Genomic DNA, 23,343 nt, shown 5'->3' on the forward strand with positions numbered 1-23,343 from the left:
AGATTGTTTAACATAATCTCTAGTCGAATACGCGATGCGCGACCGGGGACTTCACGTCCCTTTGACCTATCATAATGGAGCACGACGATTTGCCTTGCGTCTTTTGCACTTTCTGACCCATTTTTGGGTCTGGACACTAATTGACACCACGTGTACCATTCTTGATTTGTTTTTTTTACAACTATCTCTTGAAACGAATAAAATTTAAATGGTAACACTTCGCATTATACATAAATATACTATCGGGAAAGTTTAAGGGGGGCGGTATACTGTGAAATCCTTTCACACTATGTTCAAATAAACTCTACTGGCTCTATAAGATCAATAAAGCTGACTTATGTGCTTCACGGGTCATTATAACAGCTCCTGTAGGAATGGTGATTGCTTTTTATGCATATAAGCCAACACTATAGATACTCTTACGTTATCCACAGCTTGTAGCCGCAAGGTGGCCGATTGAGATCATTTCGAAAGTTTATCGGCCTTGACGAATTGCTCACTTATAAACGTGACCGCGGTTGACCATCTATGACATGCCCAACGCTTTTGGAAATAAAACTATGTTAAATATCCTCAGGTTTACAATTTTGTAAAAAAACCGTTCAATGTTTTTTCCTGTGGTCCTTGATTGTCTTGTTGCTTTAGTTCAATTATTGCGTGTTCATTTCGTTACAATTCTTGCTGAATTTGCAAATAATATGCGTGGGTATCACAAAATGTGTAGATTATTTCATTTATTTATGATTACATGAAAGACATCTTATATGTAGTATACGAATGCAATTTAGTGAGTTATAGATAAAAGAAAATGACTTTTATCTCGGCGTACATTAAAAAATATCATACTGTCCCAGAAATGTGTCTGCACTAGGTCCCATTCAGGAATTCCCATTCAATTCCCACCAGGATTTCTAGCAAAGAACTAAATAAAATGAAAGTAAGGTTTTTGTTGTTATGTACACACCGCTTTTAGCTTTCTTTTAATGATTACTATAACATTAATCATAAAAAAACAAAGAAAATTATCTTTTTCTATAAAGTAATACTTAATAGACTAATTATGCTATTAACCATGAGCTTAAAGGTTGGATTATTTCCGGTTTTTAACCGGTAATTTGTGTTATTTGTGTAAGGTGTAATAGATTATATAACTGTTTGCTCCTTTAACCTTTTATTATATAATTTAACCTTGAATAAATGTATTATTTGCACGTTCAATAGTAAAACCTATATTATTTATTATCTGATAAAGAAATCCTAGTTAAAAATTTGACTTCACATTAAGTCTAGATAAGTGTGTATTTAATAAGAACTTTAATAATAATAATTTTAAATTATCTTCCAGTAGTAGCTGCTTTGCTATTTATTAATACATATAGGCTACACCACGTTAATGTTTAAAAGACTTTATTTCTCATTACAAAAAAATGTATTTTTATTTACATGAGAAACTTAATATATATGAACAAGATACACGTCACCGTCAGCCGTCCTAATTTTAGTCTACTAGACTCATTCTGATGTATCTTTAACGCCCTTTCGAATTGGTTAAACGCGCTGATATTGAGAATTTTACACGGTAATTGGTTAAATAATTGCACACCATTTAATAGACTTCGTCAAATAATTTGTACGCGGCTTTGGCAAGATAGGCAAACTCGCTCGACGAGTATTGCGTGTAGTGGTGGTTTTGATTTTGTTGTAATCGATACAATGGCGTAGCTCATAAAAGTTTGTGAAGTAAATCTGAAAACAATGATAAAGTTTCTTCACCTCTCCCCGTACTGTTAAGTCTTTTTGATTTGTAATTCGCTTAGAAGTGGGATCTCGCTTAATTCATTAGACAAACTTGCATAGTGAAATTTTCAACTATTTTGTAGCCTGTCCTGGAACCAGATTTTAGTTATTATCTCTTATATTGGGGCAACTTTATTTGTTAATATTTTTAACCTTAACAAATACACAATCAGTGTTGAAAGACGGAAGTAATTTTAACATAATATAACTCACTTATTACTTACGAGTTAATGTAGAGAAAAGCCCTTTCTTGTTTTTCTTTTCTTGTATTTGATGGAACGACCTTAATGAGGTATATTAACTTTTTTGCTGAATTTTCTAAAGTGGTAAAAGTTCTTATATCTTATGTGAAAATATAAACAGGGTTAAATATTAACCTTCATTTCTTGGCATTTAAAGAATTAAATGAGGTCTGAAGGGCTCAGATAATATACGAAAATAAGTTTCAATGAGATGTATGCAAGAAGTGATAGCTTTCGAATATATATGTATACATAAATATATACTATTGATACCTCATTAGTCACAGCCATAATCAAATGATTGTTCAGTGCGTATCATATAGAAACCATAAAAGGAAGAAACCTTGATATTTTTAAATATATTTTACCCTCTGTACGTCCGTGGCCTGCATCACTGAGGCCACACGCGATTTTAGTTATAATAGCCACTAATTCGTATGTGGATCTTATAATTAATTTGTTACTTAGCCATTATTATCATTTTTATCTTAAGGTTTTTACGGTAGTAAAATCGTTAGCTTGGAAGTTGAAAGAAACAAAATATTTTTGAATACTATATAACTACTATTATACTTCCGGTGAAGAAATGAATATTCTTCTTCATCCTTAGCTTCTAGCTCGTTTCCTGCACTGATTAGATTCTTATTATGTAAATTAATAGTAATAAAATTAAATGATGATAATAATATTAATCCCTGGTTTCACTTCACATCATATAGTCAGAAACTTGTATGACAACAATATTAAATATATAAACATAACGTAACGGACTCACTTTCGATTTCGAAGTCCGGTTGAATGACCATTTCACACGATCGAATACCGACCATATTAATATGTTAAAATTAAACTAAAAATAATAATTTTATTCGGTTGCTAGTTCTTTTTTAAATATTTAAAAGGGATCTGTCGATTAATTTATAGACTATTAACTCTCGCGTCTGTATAGACGCCTGTATAGATATAGATAAACATATATAGTTGAAAGAATTTAAATTGACCATTCAGTTTTTGAGCTTTTCGTTACAAACATATAAAAATACAAATCTTTCTTTTCTATAGTATTATTTTAATTAGTATGGATTTTAGCAAAAATGTCTGCGTATAATTTTGCTGATGCTTAATACTTTGCTTTACCTAATGAGTGTTACATTAGGCAAAATCATCTTCGGTTAATACCTTTTATTAGTATGATCAATATTTATATGATAAAATAAATGCAATTTTTGCGGTTTTACATGAATGTTAGCATCATAACGCAAGGTGTTTCAAAATTTGTCAAGACCTTTCGTTTACGAGAGGTCAAGAACACGCAATTTACATTAATTTTCACTTTAACTTCATTTACAAATAGCAACACTATTGCCTTAACACAAACTCCTGGATATTATATAAACTCATTCTCCAAATCATATTATTTCTTTTACTTTATATTAAACAATTGTACTTATACTATTGTGTAAATATAAATTACGTTTGCATGTCTAAGGATTTCACCTAATTCGGACTTCGCTCACTCCAATGAGCTTCCATCCTGCATCAGGCGCTTGACTACCCTGCAACGGCCCAAGCCGAGGTCCGAGTCTTGCAGGAGACGCTCTTGCGCTAGTCCCGGATAGTACGATAATGCCCAATCCGGCCGAGCTATGCTCGCCAAAACAGCCCGAGCCGAGTTGTAAAGGCCCTTAAGCGAGATTCCATTAAAAAAAAGGATTTCATTTCGCTTTTTTTCTGTAGTGTATTCTAATCGAATCAAAAAAATAAATTTACTATACCAGTACCGTGTTCATTATTTTAAACCATAAACTCTATATTAATCGTCAACGTAAAACCTATATGTGTTTGAATTTCTATTTCCGTTTCTCTTGTGATTTTCTTTATACAAAAGTGAGTTAGCTTTCAATGCCGGACACGTCTTTTAATTGTGACCTGCTGGATTCTTCTCGTTGAACTCTTTGGCCAAACAAGTGCGGATTGCCCATATGGATGGACAAAAACTATTAAAATATCACGCTTGACTTGTTAACTTGCCAAGTTAACAATGCTTATAATGCGTAATGTATTGTTAAAGTAAATGATACTGTTACATATGGGTTCATATTCCATAATTTCTTCTGTCTCAACAAATCATATAAAATCAATAGCTCACTTAATTGTAATGGCCCATTGAATAGCAGGATTTCACGGCAATTTGCGATGCGTATTTGTTTCGCTGAGTAACCTAAGAAATGACAATTTATTTGTAGTTTTAGCTTGTTAAATTATTATATAATTTATTCTATGAATATAGTATAGTGATAGTCAGAAATTGTATTTATTATGATATGACACACAATATGTAGTTAATTATGAATTGATGTGACTAAAATACTTTTTTTATTATTACATTATAGTAAATGCTTAATTGGTAATATGAGCAATCGTATTGACCGTGTAACATTTATTAACAATTTTATTAATGTGTTAACGATATTTCTTTAGAGACTTTGTATTTTTCTATGTATTTCCTAACATAGATAATTTGGAACATGCTGCATAATAATATTTTAATAGGAAAAGATATCTCATTAATTTATTGAAGTTTGTTACAAAACATTTAAGCCAAAACCATCATAATACTTAATATTGTCATTTCTATATATTTTACAATTCAGCAAGAAATATGAAATATGGATATTTATAGTATCCAACATAATTAATTTGTAAATTATTTCCGTGGTCCTTGATTTAGTGACCTTTACAACAAGATTGATATCTCATAAATCTCTTTCTATTTTATTTGTCTCAATGATAATTACATCATCACTCCTCCCATTGGATTGAAATAGTTAAAAACAAAAAACTACTGTGAAGTATACAAAAACATATTATGTCAATTGTTTCACTGTCTCTAAGGCTTTATTAATAAACCTCAATCGTCACTATAAGTTAACGTAAATGTAGCAACATTTTATTTTCTCAAAATTCTTATATTATTAATTTATAAAATACCAAGAAAAAATGCAATAAACGCAAAGGTATGCCTTTCTCCAAAGCATCCGGCTGGGAGTGGCCTCTGATTCACATTTGGCTGGCTACTATGACGGTTACTGACCGGTGAAAGTGATGTCATATAGGTTTCGACATCTATCATTATTTAATTACTTGCTCACAACCTTAATCAAATTCCAAAACAAAAAAAAAGCCGTTTTGTTATTGTCTTTTCCTTATGAGTGTATGACTGATAGATGAATATAAATAATCAGAAAAAATTAAGTATAAAACTTAATGCTATAAAAATTGGTTCTAATCTAAAAAGTTTAAACTAAAATAACCTCAATGAGGCAGGTTCATGTGGGGGTTCAAAGCACACCACTAGCACTTCCGTATTAACATTAATAGGTAATTTAGAAACAGGTATTAAATAATGGGGCAAAGTATCGCTACAAAAATGAAATGTTATTCTCTGTACTTAGTTATAAATGTGTTCTGACATCTCTATCTGAGATATTATGATCAATAATAAAAAGTAATCTGTCTACGTTGATTATAAATCTCCTAAAGAGGCCAAATTAATGTCTGTATACCATAACATAAGTCGTATAAACCCACAAAGGCGATATACACTTTAATAGATTAACAGTAGGTGTGAGTTTTGTACAGGACGAAGAGAAATCTAGGCCATGTTGCATCCTGGAACGTTGCGTAACGGACGATTATTAAATGGTCTATTAGAAAACGCTAATTACAATGAAATTAACTGAATTATTAGCTTTATTTGGTGATGTGGATAAGATTATTGTTTTATTAGATACGTTTCCAGGAACCTTTAGTTGTACTGGTGGCCTGTGCGTGCAACCCTGTGGTCTTGCGTTTGAATCACGTGGGAAAACTGGCCTTAGATTTAACTTAACAAACAGATACAGAAACCTTAGACTAAAAAACAGGGTAGCATCACTTTTCAACTGGCCTTGGCTATATTATAAATCGTTGATTTCAAAAAAGTTTGTGTATATCATTCAAGTAATTCACATAAGCTCAGCATATTACAAGGTCAAGCTTTCAATTAACATGATTTATGTAACAAAAAACTATCAAATTAATAATATATAAATTAAAATTATGGTAAAACGGTTATAGTGTCAACTCATTGACGTTGAAATGTATTATAGCAATAAAAATAAATTCACTATCATTACGCGTAATTGATAACGAAAAGTAGGCTAGCTATTGATGACTTTCTTGACGAGGGAAGGTTGGTCGCCGTGCCAGTTTAAGACAGTTGTGCATGGCAATGACTGCATAAAGTTATTATTTTCAGGTTATGTTTTATAAATATAGTATTAAATAAATTAAACCGACTCTAAACATAATAAGAACACTATTTCTTATTTCTATTGGTTTTGTATGAACAAGAGAGCTAAATGTATTAAACAATATTTAATTTATTTATATACGGGATAAAAAGATTACAGCAAGATAAAATGATAAATACAAATAATACTACATTTTTAAGCAAAGGCTACCAAAGTTCATGGTGGGCGCAGTCTAAAATAACATTATAAAAAACAAACGGGATAATTGTTTAAATTAATTTACCGTCACAAATCACAATTACTGACCTTTTTGTAATTTTACTTTGATCGTATCTTACAGTAATTGTCGTTATTCTTTTGTTTATAAATTCATTTAGCACATGCAAGAACTTAATAATATAGTTATACAATGAAGGGTATCATTATGATAATACAATATCTTAAATATGATAAAGTTCTTAGCATTGATCCCTTGGAGTTGCATAGAGATTTGGGGTCTATCAACACTGCATTTATTAATCCTAGCAACTCCTTTGAACGAGTGTTTAAAGAAGTTGCTCGGATTAATACCTGAAGCTGCTTTTCATCATCCGACGTCGAGACAGAATACGAAACTACTCCTGTATCCACGAGTCCGCAAATTCCACGATCGACGGTTATTTAAGGCAGTTTTTGCCACCCAGTGAAATATTTCTGAAGCAAAATTCGACTTAGGGTCCTTCAATAAGAGCGTACCAATTGTTAAAAGGCCGGCAACGCCAACCCTCCGGCATTGAGTGTCCATGTTAATTAATTTATGAATTAATATCAGTAGTTAAGCCAAAATGAATATTGTTTTATTTAATTCACATACGTCTTAATTAAATTATATAATTAGAGGTACTCACAATGTGATGAGTGAATGTGTGAATTAGCTGTTTTATAACAGTCACTCGACTGTATTCTATGAACAGACAATATTATATAGACACAGAAGTAAAAAGCTATTGATAAGAAAAAAGCTCGTTTCATAAACAATTGCCAAGAAGATCATAAAAGTTCTCCTATGATATATTTCTAGTACTATTTTGCATTGCATATACCACTTTTTTTAAACTTACCTCGGTGTAATCCTCAAGATTTTCGTTTGTATCATTATTATATTTTTTAATTTCAGATGTAGTGACGCCACTCTGCGTACTGGAATCAGACTTTGGCTTCAAAATAAACTGCGCCTTCAAAAAATCGGGTCTCTTCAGAGTACGGAATCTTGGTGGAATTAAAGCACACGCTAGTTTAGGTAATATGTTATTTTTGTTAGACGCTAAGTTGAAAGTTGCCAAAACTAGAGTTAATAAGTTTATTTATAATTTTTCATATGTAATTAGTCTATGAATTTTGGTCTCTGTTACCTACTTAACACAACTTAAACTGGTCAAAGCTTCCTGAGCATTAAGACTCATTATTAATATTAATTTCAAGTTCCTGAATTCTTATAACACTATTTTACTACTATTGCTATTTTATATGCATCATCTTTATTCGTGGCTCCGACTCGCCCATAAATATCATTACGATATTTCCGGAGTAGTTGTCGCCCGGGCCATGCGTGGGACGCCATCCCTCTTAGTTAATAATGTCCCTTTTTAAGAAAGGGGAGACTTCGACACTCCCCTGCTCCCTAGCTACTCGGTCACATATCTGACTGACTGCGTGCCTGCCCGGTGCTAGGCGTCATTTATTTAAAAAAAACTATAGAAATGAAATTATTTAACTTATTTAACTATAGAAAACACATTTATTTTACAATAAATGAACATCATACTATATATTGAATCCGACTTATATCGTTTAACACTTCAGGTTTCAGTCTTGGTGACGAACTTGGTTTTGACCAGTCCTTAACGAACCAGGATCCGAGTCGAAGAAGATCTGTAAGTTTAAAGAATGGAGCGCCAAATATTCTTGTGGATACAACAAATAGACCTGCAAAGCAAGAGGTAATTTTTTATAAATATAAATGTAAGTTTAAGTAATTTTGGCTCTTAATGTTAACTATTGATATATTGTAATATTAAGAGCGGTCTAGTGGACGTTGTTACACAAAAACTTAAGAATAATAAGCCCTGAGTACATACCTCGCCTCGTCAGTCGTAAGGATAAGGATAAAGCGGTATGGGGACAATGACAGAGGTTAGACTGATAATGTGGTGCATTAACAATACGCACAAACACTCACTAAAATATCATACAATTGAGAGCGAAACTAATAAATAAATTTAAATTGTCAAAAATGTAATTAAACTGCGTCTAGCATAACCTGAGGGTAAACAAAAAAATTGAATGAAATCTGACGATCGGTCTAGTTAAAATATTATATAGCACCGTTATCAAAAATTATAAAATAAAACTAGTTTTTCGAACATATATATAATAATAGATTTATAGAAAAATATGTGTTGTTAAACATATAATGTTTCGTATTGCTTTTACACAAAACATTTAGGTATTTTTCTTATATTTATTATATTTAAGTTAATGCATTTATCGGATAACAAGTATACATAAATACTAATACTAATCTCACACAAGCACAAAATAACTTAGGTATACGTTTTTTTATGTCTCATTAAACCTGTTATATTTTTATAATATTTGTTAAGTTTAATTTTATATAATTGTTACATTATAGGTCGTTAACCCTTTTGTGTTGTTCCACGTATACATTTATGTCCTTGACAGAGTATGTGGTCATCCACAACACAGAGATATAGTCTGGGGACTATGGCCCGTATAGCTTCCACATTATTTTATTTTATTTTTAATAAATAAAGATTATGGTTAAAAATATTTCTATGGAAAATAAGGATTTTAAAGGCTTGCTTGTTTTTAAAAGTGAATATTACTAGACGTTTATATTTAAACTTATTAATGTTTTTTATTGATTTCCAGAAACGGGGCAAACAGAACAGAATTATGATGCGGCCGGTTCCTCAACAAGGTCGCCCTAATCAAGCGGCTATGAATAAACTGAGTACTTTGCACAAACGTCTCACAACCACCATGCAACCAATCATCGTTTCTGGACAAATTGACCCGAACAGGGCACAACCAACAATCACTATGGCGAAGCCAATGGCCATGGGCGTACCCGCTTTCAAACCGCTACCCCCTAAAGAAGAAACTCTCAAAGTTCTACCCATCGCAACAAGAAAAACTTTTACGCCGCTAGATATACCCCAAGGAATGACGTATGAAAGTGAGAATAAACCAATTTTACATGATAATGTATCTAAAATGGTATCACAAATGCGCATCAAACCCATAAAATCGGTTAACCCATTCGTACCCATGCCAGCACCGAATCAGCGGTTTTCCCCCACTTCTAACTTACCATCAAACTTTAACCCCACTTCTAACTTACAATCAAACTTTAACCCCACTTCTAACTTACCATCAAACTTTAACCCTTCTTATAACATACCAGCAACCTTTAATCCCGCTTCTAATTTTATAGACCCAGTCTCCCACCAAGTGCAAGATTTGGCATACAATACCAAGAAAGTTGACGATTATAATACTATAAGTGGATACAGCGACGACACGACTTTAAAGCTAAATAAGGAAGATATAAATTCTAAAATCGCTGAAATAGCGAAAGCTGGAAATATTTCTATGGAAGCAGTAGAAGCGGCGATAGCGTTGAGGCAACAGCAGTTGTTGAATAAATACGCGAATATTCAAATACCAACAACAACGACGACGAAAGAGCCACCTGTTGTTTTTGAGTTAGAACCGGAACCGGAAATCATCGTTGCGCCACCACCACAGAAACCTAAGAGGTACCCCCCTACAGTAGTTGTAATAAAAAAAATGTAATAATAAAAAAACATCAATCAAGCATTATGAAAAACTTGGCATCAGGCTTGGTACATATCGTAGATGGCAAAATTTTGTGTTTTTTTTTATATAAACCTCTATCGAATCTTAGTTTATTACAATTTAACTTAACGATATAAGCAGTTCATGAAATTAGTGGACCATATCATGCTTAAATAATTATTGCATACACTTATGGCCCTACGGAATTGAAACGGTTTTGACTTGTACTAAGAGATAGTGCTATATTTATGTCGCAGTATAGTAGTTAAATCAGAGACTTAATTGAATCTCTAGACAGTTAATTAAAAATCGATATTCAATCAAATCGCTAAAGTTCCGCCAGACAAAGTTTTTCCGAGAGTTTAAAGACGAGTTTCCTAAACGTTCCTAGGCAACAAGACTAACATAACCTAACCTAACCATTTAAATAAAGCAAAACACGGATTTTCCAAGCTCGCAACGATCACACCGAAATAACAGTAACAAATGAAATAATCATGGCGGAGTCTTGTTTTACATTATTAATCAACACGCTGGCTTTCGGTCAGACAGATAGTTAAACGTTTTCGACGCTGCTTTATTTAAATCAAAATGATAGCGACTTGATTGACTATCGACATTCAATTAACTGTCTAGAGATTCAATTAACTGTCTAATTTAATTACTTTACTGCGACATTTACACCTGAATATGTATAGTTTTAGTTGAATCCGATTAATGTCGCTATAGTAAATATATATCATGTTAGTAATGGTGCTATAATTTTTTTCTCTATTCAGGAACCCAACGTTAGGGAAAGTAATGAATGCCCCAAGGGAGTATTATCCTGTTGGTTACGAGAAGAACTTTGATGACCACTTCCAGTCCAAGGTGGACCTTCCTGACACAAACTTCCACTGTGGGGACCAGAAGTACTTCCCTGGATTGTATGGAGATGAGAATCTTGGTTGTATGGTAAGATTTTTAATAACTCTGTTGCTTGATTATACTTTAGCTAGAAATATAAGAAGAATTGTGAGTCAAGGAGCACAAATACAGGGCGTCCCAAAGTTATGGGACATGAAGGGAAAGTACCTTCAATATCTTAGATAGAGTATTTTACTGAAAGAAGACTTTGTGTTATTTTTAAAAGTTAGTTATTCTGCATCCAAAGACTTTCTTAAAATTACTTGACTCGTCTGGGAATCGAATAAAGATATACTATACAAAAAGCGATATGAGAATGTGGGCGAGTTACAAACCTAATTGTGCCATATCATATTTTAGATTTTTCAATCACCTTGCATGTCAAATAGGTCAAAGCCTTAAGTGCTTATATCAGCATTATATTTATCCAGGTATTCCACGTATGCGCATTAACAGACGATGGACTGGTCATGAAATCTTTCCTTTGCCCGGAGTCGACTCTCTTCGACCAAACCATTCTGAAATGCAACTGGTGGTTCTACGTCGACTGCAAAAACACCGCTTCCTTATATGACACTAATATACCTGTATCTAAAAGTTATCAGTTGATGAAAGCGCTGACATTCTTCAGCTCGTATAAGAAGGAAATTGAGGATGGTATGTTTTTATACAATTAAATTTTATACAATAAAAGTAACATAAAATTTTATATTTATTAAATTTATCGTAACGGCAGTTGTATTCTCGGCTAAATAATAATTGTATAAGCTAACACTTGATAATTGTTTTGGCTCAATGTCCTACAGACAAATACAAAAACGTCAACATCAATTTTATGGGCTTCATATATTTAAAAACTACTGTGTATATACATTTCAGGTCATCCAACAAATCCAGAAGAAATCGGCGGCATCAAAGATGCAATATCCATTCTAGAAAACCATGATTCTAAAACATCCGATACAGAAAAAGTAGAAATTATAACTCCATCACCGACGCCACTCATTGACGAAAGACATAATAAAAGAGAAGAAATAACACCAGTCTATCGTGGGAATAGAAAATTAAATAATACAAGAGACTCAAATGAATTCAGATTAATTACAGTAGGAGCCGGAATCAACTTTAATTCCACAAAAAAACCAGAAAGACGAAGACTTGCAAATAGGTTTAATAGAAATTCTACTACAGTAAGCCCTTCTACTGAAACAACAACAGTGGAAGAAAAGCCAACAATTGAAAAAGAAGATAATCCAAGTGTTGAAAAAGAAGAAAAGTTAACAGACCAAATAGAACCGGATACATTATTAAAAGAAGCAGAAACCGCAGCGCCAGTAAGGAGATTCTATAGATCCAGCGCAGAGAAGGAAATAGCAATAATTAATAATGAGAAAGTTCAAATTGTTAGACCAACTCAAATTAGATCTACGTCTATACTAGATGAAGCGGTGTTAGGCAAATCATATGCGCGGTTTAAAAGGGAAGTCTTAAGAATACCTCATAGTCGATAGTCCAAGTAGGTAAATTTTAGTGTCATATAACTTATTTATTTTCTGGATAGGGAGCTGGTAGTTTACTGTTAGATATTTTGGCTTTTGTATTTAGATCTTTTTAAATTTCATCTTTATATTGGAGATAACATTTTAGTAGTTGATTTCTTTAAATACCTTTCTAAATCTATAATGGATTAATTAGAGATTCAGAAGCACCGAATACCTTTAAGGTAGTTTTTAATTTAAATAAGAATTAACTTCGCCAGAAATATGTTCACAACTAGCTCTTTAGACTATTGAGATAAGTATCAAATGTACTGACTTAACATAGTTGCTCAATTTATACTTTAGTTGAGATTTCAGTCAAGTGATATTATGGTGTTTTAGTTGTTAGAATATAAACTTGTTTCCTAATGTTTTTTATTTCTTTAATCATAAGCCCCTAATTGCGTTTGAAGCATACATACACCGCGCTTTGAAGGCGCTCGACGAGCATTAGTATTACGTTTTCTTAAAAGTTTATTTTTATAATCGGGACTTCCCATATCCCAAATAGTTGGTCCCTTTTGAATATCAGCAATAAAGAAATCCGTTTCAAAATGACCGTTCTCCATTTTCGTCAACGTCCGTCCACTTTTTACGTAAGCAAGCGATCGAATGTACAAAAAAATGACTAATCATGTATCTTGAAGAAACGCAACGCGCTTTCTGACCATAATCAGTAAACGCTTGGCTCGAAGCGCGGGTTTGCATGTGTACACTTTAGATTTCGTAGTTCTTACAACGCGCGTTACCAAAGTAAAGCGCGTGCTTCAAAACGCCTAATGTGAACTCGCTCTTACTGTCCTATAGCGTATAAAACAATTTGATACCTAAATCAAAGAGCCCTTCAAAAGTTTAAATTATGAATGAGACTACTATTTTTATGGAGATAATAAAAACTCCTTACTCACTTATATCGTCGATAAGTGAATTAATAAAGGAATTCAACACAATTCTTTCAAATATAATATTTTGCAGCTATGGTATACACTATGTATTCCTCAAAGGTGAAAAAGCAATAATAAAAACCTTTAATGTATATGAACTTTTATTCCAAAAAAACTCAGGAACTATTTCTTAGTTGATTTTAAAAGGCATCTCAAAAACTTTTCACAAAACAGCGGCCCACACGCAATTAGGCCTATGGCTGCTATGGCAGACGCGCAACTCATACAAATCATTTTCAAAGCTAGTATTTTTATCAGAACATTAGAAATTAAAACAATTTACGATACTTAAGATAAAAACATTTAAGACAATAGGGATGAAGTTTGAGTAATCGTACTACAAGAGAGGAACAAAGTAGATGATATAAATGATAAAGTTCAAGAGAACTAATAGCTTGATATATCAATACGGCATTCCGCAGTCAGGACAGATAGGATTTGTAGGGCAGGAACACTTGCGCTCGAACAATCCACGGGTACAGAGCGGTAGGCAGATAACTAAAGTTGCAACGCTCACTAGACTTAAGAGCGATACACAAAACATATGAAGCCAAACCACTCGTTCCCGCTCGTCGGATCCTGAAAAATTACAACAATGTAGAATTCCAGATTAATCAGGAAATTAATTTTGTAAATCTTTTAAGATTATTGCTGTTTGATTAAAAACAAAATATATCTAACAATTATCTTATCTTATCTTAATTACACCGTACGTGTAAAATCGGTATAATGTGTAGAACATATTTTGCATATCGGATTTTCTAAGGCATTCGAATTTGTCATTCATCAATGCCAGTTTTTCAACCTAATACTAATTTGTAGCAGCGAATATCTCGTTTAACAGAACACTAGTAGTTTGCGAGTATACTTACGCAATGTTCCTGCTGCACTTCTAGGGATTCAGTTTGATTCCTTTTACAAACCAAATGATAATCCTGAAAGTAGGATTATTCGCGCACAATTCCACAATAATTTTACAGTCATATTGTTTAAAATTTTACAAAAAAAATATTTTGACGCCTAAATGACACTGTAATTTAAAACCGTGAAACTTTTTCTTATTTTAAATTAGACACAAGTTGTCATTTTTTACATTAATACCTCATTGTATGAAGTCTCTAATAAACAGAATATGTTTACGAAGGCAAAGTAAATTTTTCAAAATGCATACAAAATTGTTGTAAATATTTTAATAGCTCCGAATATTATGAATAATTCTTACCCTAAAAAGCTTTATATTTTATTGTGTATTAGCTTCATATTGCCTTGTAAATATTTTAATTTATAACGCCTATACGGTATAAAACGTTGTATTGTGCAGTCAGGCGCTGACAAAATACCCATATAATCACGTGAACAAGATAATATCACAAATTTTAATAATAAAACGAGTGGTTCTCTTTATTCTTTATTATTTACTGTTATTGTAAAAAATACAGGTCACTTAATTTGATTTTGATTTTCGGGGACAACAGGGTACATTACACGATATTCGTGATGCCGTTTTGCCAGCTGTTTTTGCTTTTTTCGCTCTCAACTCCTGTAAATAATGATCTAAGAGGACTGGACAACAGGAAATTATACTGGCCGCTATAACAGCAGTGCAGAAGGTCAAACAAATTGGCATAGTTTTGGTATCACTTTTTACCACCGCGTTTTAGGCACTTGTAAAATTTCTGCACTTCTAATTGTTTAAGACACACAGGAACGCAGGCCAAAAAAGCGGCTGATGCGACAAGAGCATACATCGAAAGACAAATCATTTTTTCATTGATTTTGCTTTTAATCAGCTGGTTCTAATACAAAAAAGAGAAAAACAGCGTTGATTCTGTCTCCTGTAAAAAATATAACGCCATAAATATAAAAAAAATCCTTCATATTAAATAATTTCTTTACAAAATAACATACCCTTATTTGTATTAACAATATGCCACTTCGTCACATTTAAATATAAATGTTCTCAAAAAAGCTAACCATATTTGTTGGGATTAGTTTCAATTAATTATATTTAGATATTTTTAATATCTCACGTGAAATTTTTACGATCCCCGTACCAGAAGTTTTAAGCGTTTGACATATTGTGTCAATTTTAGAAGTTGCTTGTTCTTTAATTTTTGCTAAGGTAATTTTGTATATAAAAGTAAGCATAAACTATTCTTGATAGTTTTTTAAACTTATTAAAAATACATCTTACTTTATTGTCCGTTTAAAATCACTAAGTTTTGAACTAATCTCCAGTCCATTTTGTTGTGCGAAGTTGAGTAAATAAAAAGAATGAACCTCTGCAGAAATAAAAAAAAGACAATCTTCTATTTATTGTATATGTACTGTCATATTTGATAGTGTCTTGTTTCCATTTTCTTCAACAAAATATTTTAATATATTTTCCACCATAATATTCGAGGATTAATATATGTAGCCTCTTAAGATTTACCTACATCACGATTGCCACTTGGAAATGTAAAATTGCAAGGTTACCAATGAAAATACGTTCGCTAATCATTTTGACTCTCGTCGTGTCTTCGTGTGCATTTCCATCCCAGAAGAGGCAATCGGAAGGTGAAGACCGTCAAATAGGAGAATTGCAAGCAAGGGATAACAGAATCAGACAAAAACCCCGAGACTGCAAATCTAAGTGCGCATCAAGTATAGCACAGAAAGCAGCAGCAGAAGCGAAAGCAGCTCAAGCAGCTCAAAACGCCGCGGGGGCTCAAGCAGCTCACATGGTATATAAATAAAAAAAATCAGAAATCGCATAAATGTGTTGTGCCAAGTATACGATCCTTTTAAATTACCTGTTTATTATTATAGGTAAAGACTCAACTAGCGGAAAAAGCTCTGCAAGCGGCGAAGGCAGCAGAAGCAGCACTTGCCGGAAAACAAGCTGTTGTTGAACAACTACAGCAGGAAGTTAAGGAAGCTGAAGCTGTTGTTGCAGAAAACACAGCTTCAGTACATCAAAACCAAGGTGCATTGAACTTAGGTCAACAAGCAGCGCAACAGGCTGCAGCACAGGTAAAAAATCTTAATTTTATAGTATTTTCAAACATTGTGATTGACTCTTCAACAATTTCTACCCAATTAGTGGATTCGAAGAATGAAGTTATACGAAGTTGCAACACAGGGTTGCGTAGAGAATTGTTTAATTTTTAAAGCTACTTACACTAAGTATTTGGTTTAGTAATTGTTGAAGACAATTAACCCTGGTGCAATATTTACTTCGTAAAACTATGTTTTTCTTTTTTCTAAGGAGCTGGGAAATGGGAAACAAGAGTTGGAGAATAAGAAGATTTTAAATTTAAAAGAAGCATAGAAAAATAATCGTCATTATGATTTGCATTTCTCTGTATACTTTTATAGCAGCAGCATCTGTTTTATCTTGTACGTCTATTTTAGTACGAAAGTTTAATTCAAAGAAATATTTAGCTTGTTTTGCGTGCGGTGGGAAGAAAAAATAATGTTTAATCTTATGATGGAAATAATTAAAAATTGTTTGTTGAAATAAAAAGAAATTTGCTTGATTATATTGTCTCATTCACCTCAGTAATCAAGATTATTATTTTTAACAGCACAAGCTTTTGACACAAGCAGCACAACTTGCAGCTCAATTAGAGAAGGCTGCGAACGGACTTCTGGAGAAACTAAAGATTGGTGTGCAAGAAAAATGTCATAATTTAGCTGAATCCCGAGCAAGATTAGCTCATCTTCAACATAAGCTACAATGTGCTTGCGCTGAATGCGCAGCAACAAAACAAGCTGCACATAGCGCTTGTGAAGCTGCTAGGGCTGCTTGTGGTAATGCAAGAAAAAAGAAACATGTAATCGCTAAGAGAAATGATCTGATACCGAAAATATCTAAACATGGACGATGATAAAATAAGAAGCACTATACTGTACATAATAAATGCTAAGGAGTGATAGTTTGTACTGAACATAGCGAATAAATTTTCGAGGAAACATTTCCGTTGTTAGTGATAATCTTTCAATCATGGTTCATTCTATGAATTGTAAGGTTGATAAAAATGTGATACAAGATACTGAAAATTCAGCACTATTTTTTTGACGTGTGAAAATCGGAATATTAAATGTTTTAGAATAGTTCTGTATACTCCAGTTTTGCATGCGCATGTGTTAAGGTTTTTGATAGAATTAGATTATTTTAAGCTTCTGATAAATATAGTATTAGATTATGGTATGAATCGTATTTTATTATATAGAAATAATATTCAATACAGTTTAGTGTCATTTATTTTTTATCAATTATACTAAAAGCATCATTTAGATTTTGAGGACTAAATGCTAGATTACTATTTTTATAGTTAACATATGGAGATATAGTTGCTGAAGCAGCTACGTCAGGATCTACGTAACCTATATCCGCAGAAATATCATCTTCATATGGATGGTCTTCGGAGTAGCTTTTGTGCACAATCCTCGCGGGTGGTTCTGCGTACTGACCTCCTACCACTACTTCTTCTGCTTCAGTTTTTGGTTTCATTATTCTCTTAGGTTTGGTGGAAATAATATCATCAATAAAGTACGGCTGTCTTCTTGTTTCATATACATTATGTTCTTCCTCAGCGGTTAGGGGGCGATCTCTGTTTTTGTATTCTACATATGCGTTCATATCGTCGTCGGGTACATCAAATTGTGTTTCCCGTGTTTGAAAAGTTGGTTGTTTGTTGGTAAAATCTAAGCTTGTATCTAAGTTTAAATTATTTTGAAATGGATTCCAATGTTTATTGTCCAGGTCGAAAGCTTGTTGCGTATCAAGGCTCATTGGGCTGAAATCTTGCAATTGATACACATTGTAAGTGGCCTTAGATAGACTGGGAAATTCTGATGGTGGTTCTGCAAATGATTGCTTTAGGTTACTGTACTGTTGGTAAAAGTCATTTGGCGGTTCTCCAAATCCAACAGGTTCTGATGATGAAAACATATGGTGATATTTTATTGTAGCTCCAAAATAAGGTTTTTGGCTATACTTTGGAGGTCCATATCTAAGTTTATATGGTCGTTTCTTTCTTGTGGGTGGTCCATACTTTGGTGGTGTTTTCTTATATTTTTTTAGAGGTCGTCTTGATGGTTTTACGTATCTATACTTCGTTCTAGGTGGTCCATAATTCGGTTTCGTATTATGTCTTTGGTGCGATATTCTTCGATAGACCACGCTAGGTTTACTTTTATATATCGGGTCTACAGGAAAATTATCATACAGAACTATAGTTTCACGCTTTCTTATGTTATGTTTTTTTGTCTTCCTTAATTCGCGATTTTCTTCATACTCTTGTGCAAATGTAGCAGTAACGACTACCTGAAAATAAAATAAATTAATTAAAATCTTTGTAGGTAATATACCTACTACATAATGGTATCATTATTATGCTTCCTACATAATAATGATTTGACTTTGTAGACTTGACTGGGTAGAATGCAAGTTAGGTAAGAAAAAGGGAACTCAAATTCAATCTCACAATTTAAGATTTGATGTATATTTTTTAATATACTACTATAACTATTTCATGCCAATAAAAAAAATATTTATCAATAAATTACATTACAGCATGAATAATTATAATTTCTTAAAGATTACTCAGATTAACATGTTTTATGAGCGTTTAATTATTCAATTCCTGTGTGTGTGTGAAGAAAAATCTATCACTTTTACATCTTCATTTCATCTGAAAGAATGTGAAAATGCATTCTATATCACCCCGACGTCTGGCGATGCATACGATATTAAAGGTATTATTGGCTATTGTAAAATAAATAACAGTCGAAATACCTAAATCTATACGACACAATTTGCCTTAAATATCACATCCTTAGGCGACGCTTCGGTATGTCGAGTCGAAGTCGATTATCGGTAATCAACAGCTTATTCTAAATCCTCTTGCCTCTAAAAGTCTAAATGTAAAACTCAGGCAAACTTAGGTGTATAACTTTCACCGTTCAGGGATCATTCTTCAGCATATTTACCATGACCAATTAAATAATTTCAATTAGGTATACGAGAAATAAAATTAATTTATTGAACAACATATGATACGGAACAAGCTTTTATCCTAGATTATAAAATTTGGATTGACTTCAATTTGTATTAAACAGAACTAGACACAGAAAGATTAATTCGCATTATCTTTTAAAGGCTCCTTTACTAGCTAGCAATCGTCTTTTGATATATAATGCTCTTGATGACCAATCGGGAAAGAAAATTGGGCAGGCGAAAAAGAAGGTAGGCTGATGACTTGATAGAAACAGCAGGAATACAGTAGCAGACTATTGGCAACGATAGAGACATCAGAAAAGGATCCGAGGAGGCGATCACCCAAGAAGGGTTTATATCCCCAGGCGACTAACATATTACTGCTAACAATTAGCAATAAGTGGATCATGGAAATAAAAAAGGCTATGCAATTATTACTACGCTCATGATATTAGAAGAGTTGAGGGTACTAATATTTTTACGACACGGACTTAGTATACATAGTACATATGTGTAATATAAAATAAAAACGGTTATTAAATAAATTAAATATTAACAAAAACACTATTTATTACTGTATAGGAATTGACATGAAGCAGATCTTTTGTCATTTCACTCAACGGACAAACACGTCTGTTAATTTGACCAAGCAGATACTCGCATACTTGTGAATTTAGCAAATTATATTTAAATACTATTTTTAAGTATTGCATTGCACAATTAGTAAAGCTATCAAGGTTGTAATAAATTATCAATAATTTTATAAGTTAAACCATCTCTACTATAATCATTATTCATATATATAATAATATTGTTTCTAAGAAATGTTTAAGCTATGTTTTCTCTCAGATGTGCTTATTTTTAGAATAAACGAGAATAAGGAGTTTTAAATAGGCTTATGATTTCTCTTTACGGCTTCGTATTATTAGTATCTTTAGAAAATACCTGATGACATTTTAAGTGATATTCGTTGCGACGGAAGTAAGAAAATTACTCAAAGTTCAATGGCTGACTGCTATACCACAAAGCTAACTGTACATAACTAGTTTCCTATTACCTAAATAACAATAAATAATGAATAGAAAAATACAAAGACATGCACTTATTCGATACATACGGTTTAATTATATTGTTTCTAATTGTGCTAAAAATTAAGGCGTTTGATATAAATTTTAAGCAGTTCCGAATTAGTCAAGTAGTTCAAATCCACGAAAATTTCCGGTGTGTTGATAAAACCTATTACTTAACTTTTAGTCAATCAGTTAAATTGTGTTAAACGTAAGCTAAAGTTAAATATGTCATTGATTTTTGATGTAATTGCTGCTGTTGTTGGCACCATTGAGAAAAATGCATAGTATTTTAATATCAATTATATACGTTTAAAACAATGAGAGTTGTGTTAAAATATTTAAAATATAACCGACTGCTTTTAAAATTGGTTAATTATTAATTTTCAACAAAATTAAAGTTTTAAATTGACGTTATTTGAATTTAACTACCGAGGCCAAATTCTATATATGGCTAATTGTTCTGTACGAGTCAAGATTGGACGGTAAAAGAAGATGCCGACGAGCGCTTAGAGAAGCACAGATGTGTTATCGTTGCATGCTTACAAAGCATCTGGATTATCTGGATTCAGAAGGTCTAACGAGAAAGTCACTTAAACAACGGAAAGTTTTGTACCTGCTCCGCGTGTCGAGCTACGGCTACTACCTCCTTCAGCTTATTATGATGAGTAAGAGACAGGAGAATGTGTTAGTAGAAGTAAAAAGTTATGGCTGGTTACCGTAAGGATAGGATAGGTTCGACTGCGGAAGAGCTGCTAACTTGTTGAGTTGCGGCCAACCTCCAGTAAGAGAGGAGAAGCACGAGCAGATTAGAACAGATTTGTATATTAATCAAAATAATCGATACTATAATGTTTTAAATTACGTCGCTTAATAGTATAGTCACGTTCAAGAACGCAGCCTTTCTATGATTTATTGATTAGATTTTTTAAGTGACAACTTTCAATAGTGTTTCATACATTTTAATGAAGAATAAATTTTACCGAACAGGAAATTCTACTTCCATAAAGTGTCATGCATCGAACGATGATCACCTGTTTACCTATAGAAAAGCAATGAAACAGATGCAGAAATATAAAATCAAAAAGATTTTAGCGCCAATGATAATGCGTTTCTCAGTAATGCAATCACTATTAATAATTACATACTACATTAAAAAAACAGCTTAGTTACAAAGGTCAACACATAAATTTAATTAGGTTTGTGGTTTACGAAAGGAGAAATTCGCAGAAAGTCGTAACCTAACCTAACCTGCATGCGGTGAACTAGACTTCTTAAATATCAAGTTCATATCTAGGAGACATAACAGGGCTACAACAATAAAATAGCGATTCTAAGAGACTTTCATTACGTGATCGTACAAACCATAAGCAAGTGCTTTTATATTAAATCTGAAACTAATTCTATATGCGCAAAGCCGTGTATACAAAATTATCTTCAGATATTTTGCAACTCACTCGGGCTGGCTACTGGTAACCATGGATAAGACTTAGAGTCTAGTCTTAGTGCTAAGTATATAAAAATCGTGTTAGAAGATATACGGGAGGCATATATCTGGACTCTTGTAATCCCTATAAGCTTTGCGAGGAAACAAATGCACCTTCTAACACATTCGTCAAAAACAATGTAAACAATAATAAATTATATATTAGAAATCGTTCTTTATAGGGTGGCTTGAATAGAAGTTGTATTCAATGTCACATCAGCCACAGCTGCAAATGATATAACTAAAATACTGTTAAATTATTATCAAAAAGACGTTGAAATTCAGTGCCAGTTGTATCTTAAGATACTTCAAAATAACGATCAGAACTGTTATGTTTTTGTGTTGTTAAAAATTTATTGGTTATTATTTAATTACGTCCGTACCTAACATATTTAATTCTTACTTTCCATAAAGAAACGATACTTGTTTCACGAGAATGAAAGTTTCGGCTATTAGACGAAATAATTAACAGAAAAAGTCTTAATATTTTAGAAGACCTATTAAGATCTGATGTTTCATTTGTTTTTAGACAGTGAAAGATACGTGTCGCACGCAACATTCTTTTGCTTAACATCTACTAGTAATATTACCGTTTATTGCATACTTATGGAAAGTAAGGATTTTGTGATTTATGATTTTTACGCACCTGGAAAATTCAAAGGAAGAATAATATTGTACTCGATCTAAATTTCAGTAAATTACGATTAACAGTATTTAATTTTAAAAAGGATTTCATTTTCTGTAAAAAATAATTTTGTTAAACGTGACTACAACATGATTTAACTAAGTGTGAATTATGATATATTTTTAAATAGAGCGTAAAGATTTTATCTATTAACAGCACTAAAATGTTATCGCCGCTTTTCAGTCGGTCTAACTCAATAAGGAATAAATTAGTTAAAAAAACTATAACATAATAAAATTTATAAATTAAATACATATATATATATACTGCAAACAACACAATATATGCGGGGTATGTTTTAAATGACATTATAGAAAATATCTTACCAATAACGTCACGTAAAATATGTCGGTTAACTGCATTTTCACAAAAAAAACGAAACCAAACACATAGTAAACAAACGAGTGTTATGTTTGAAAGTTGTAGATATAATGGGCTTGATACGGAATAGCTCGCGCTTACTAGTCTATGAAAAATATGGATTTATACTGAGCTGCTTATAAATAAAAGAATATGAATAAACATAAATCTTTATA

General features: G+C 32.4%; 3 protein-coding genes and 1 long non-coding RNA gene across 5 annotated transcripts in view; 2 read left to right on the forward strand and 2 right to left on the reverse strand.

Annotated features, from left to right (window-relative positions):
• LOC123713931 overlaps window positions 1–13,008 on the forward strand; it is a 35,734-nt gene extending 22,726 nt beyond the window's left edge. The window contains exons 2-8 of one of the 2 annotated variants that reach the window (XM_045667839.1): window positions 7,491–7,613; window positions 8,177–8,313; window positions 9,266–9,572; window positions 9,831–10,155; window positions 10,975–11,149; window positions 11,533–11,758; window positions 11,981–13,008. In XM_045667839.1, the coding sequence (XP_045523795.1) occupies window positions 7,491–7,613; window positions 8,177–8,313; window positions 9,266–9,572; window positions 9,831–10,155; window positions 10,975–11,149; window positions 11,533–11,758; window positions 11,981–12,612 (1,925 nt within the window). In that variant the 3' untranslated portion in view covers window positions 12,613–13,008. Of the gene's footprint in view, window positions 1–7,490; window positions 7,614–8,176; window positions 8,314–9,265; window positions 10,156–10,974; window positions 11,150–11,532; window positions 11,759–11,980 lie in introns of both variants that reach the window. The other variant, XM_045667832.1, reaches the window with a different exon arrangement.
• Window positions 13,009–13,666: 658 nt separating this feature from the next.
• LOC123711340 lies at window positions 13,667–14,635 on the reverse strand. Its single transcript, XR_006753940.1, has 2 exons — window positions 14,456–14,635; window positions 13,667–14,162 (listed from the first exon to the last, which is right to left on the reverse strand). It is a non-coding gene; the product is annotated as an uncharacterized LOC123711340 (long non-coding RNA).
• A 1,285-nt stretch (window positions 14,636–15,920) lies between these two features.
• Window positions 15,921–17,778, forward strand: LOC123710034 (tol-Pal system protein TolA-like). The gene is made up of 3 exons (XM_045661701.1): window positions 15,921–16,309; window positions 16,395–16,598; window positions 17,153–17,778. The coding sequence occupies exons 1-3, from the start codon at window positions 16,064–16,066 to the stop codon at window positions 17,453–17,455; spliced, it is 753 nt and encodes a 250-aa protein (XP_045517657.1). The 5' UTR covers window positions 15,921–16,063; the 3' UTR covers window positions 17,456–17,778.
• Window positions 17,779–17,829: 51 nt separating this feature from the next.
• LOC123720881 lies at window positions 17,830–23,169 on the reverse strand. The gene is made up of 2 exons (XM_045677711.1): window positions 23,134–23,169; window positions 17,830–18,897 (listed from the first exon to the last, which is right to left on the reverse strand). Exons 1-2 carry the CDS (start codon window positions 23,167–23,169, stop codon window positions 17,830–17,832), a joined length of 1,104 nt encoding a protein of 367 aa, XP_045533667.1.
• Window positions 23,170–23,343: the final 174 nt, after the last annotated feature.

The sequence above is a fragment of the Pieris brassicae genome, chromosome 1 (genome assembly GCF_905147105.1).
Source record: "Pieris brassicae chromosome 1, ilPieBrab1.1, whole genome shotgun sequence".
Classification (NCBI taxonomy): domain Eukaryota; kingdom Metazoa; phylum Arthropoda; class Insecta; order Lepidoptera; family Pieridae; genus Pieris; species Pieris brassicae.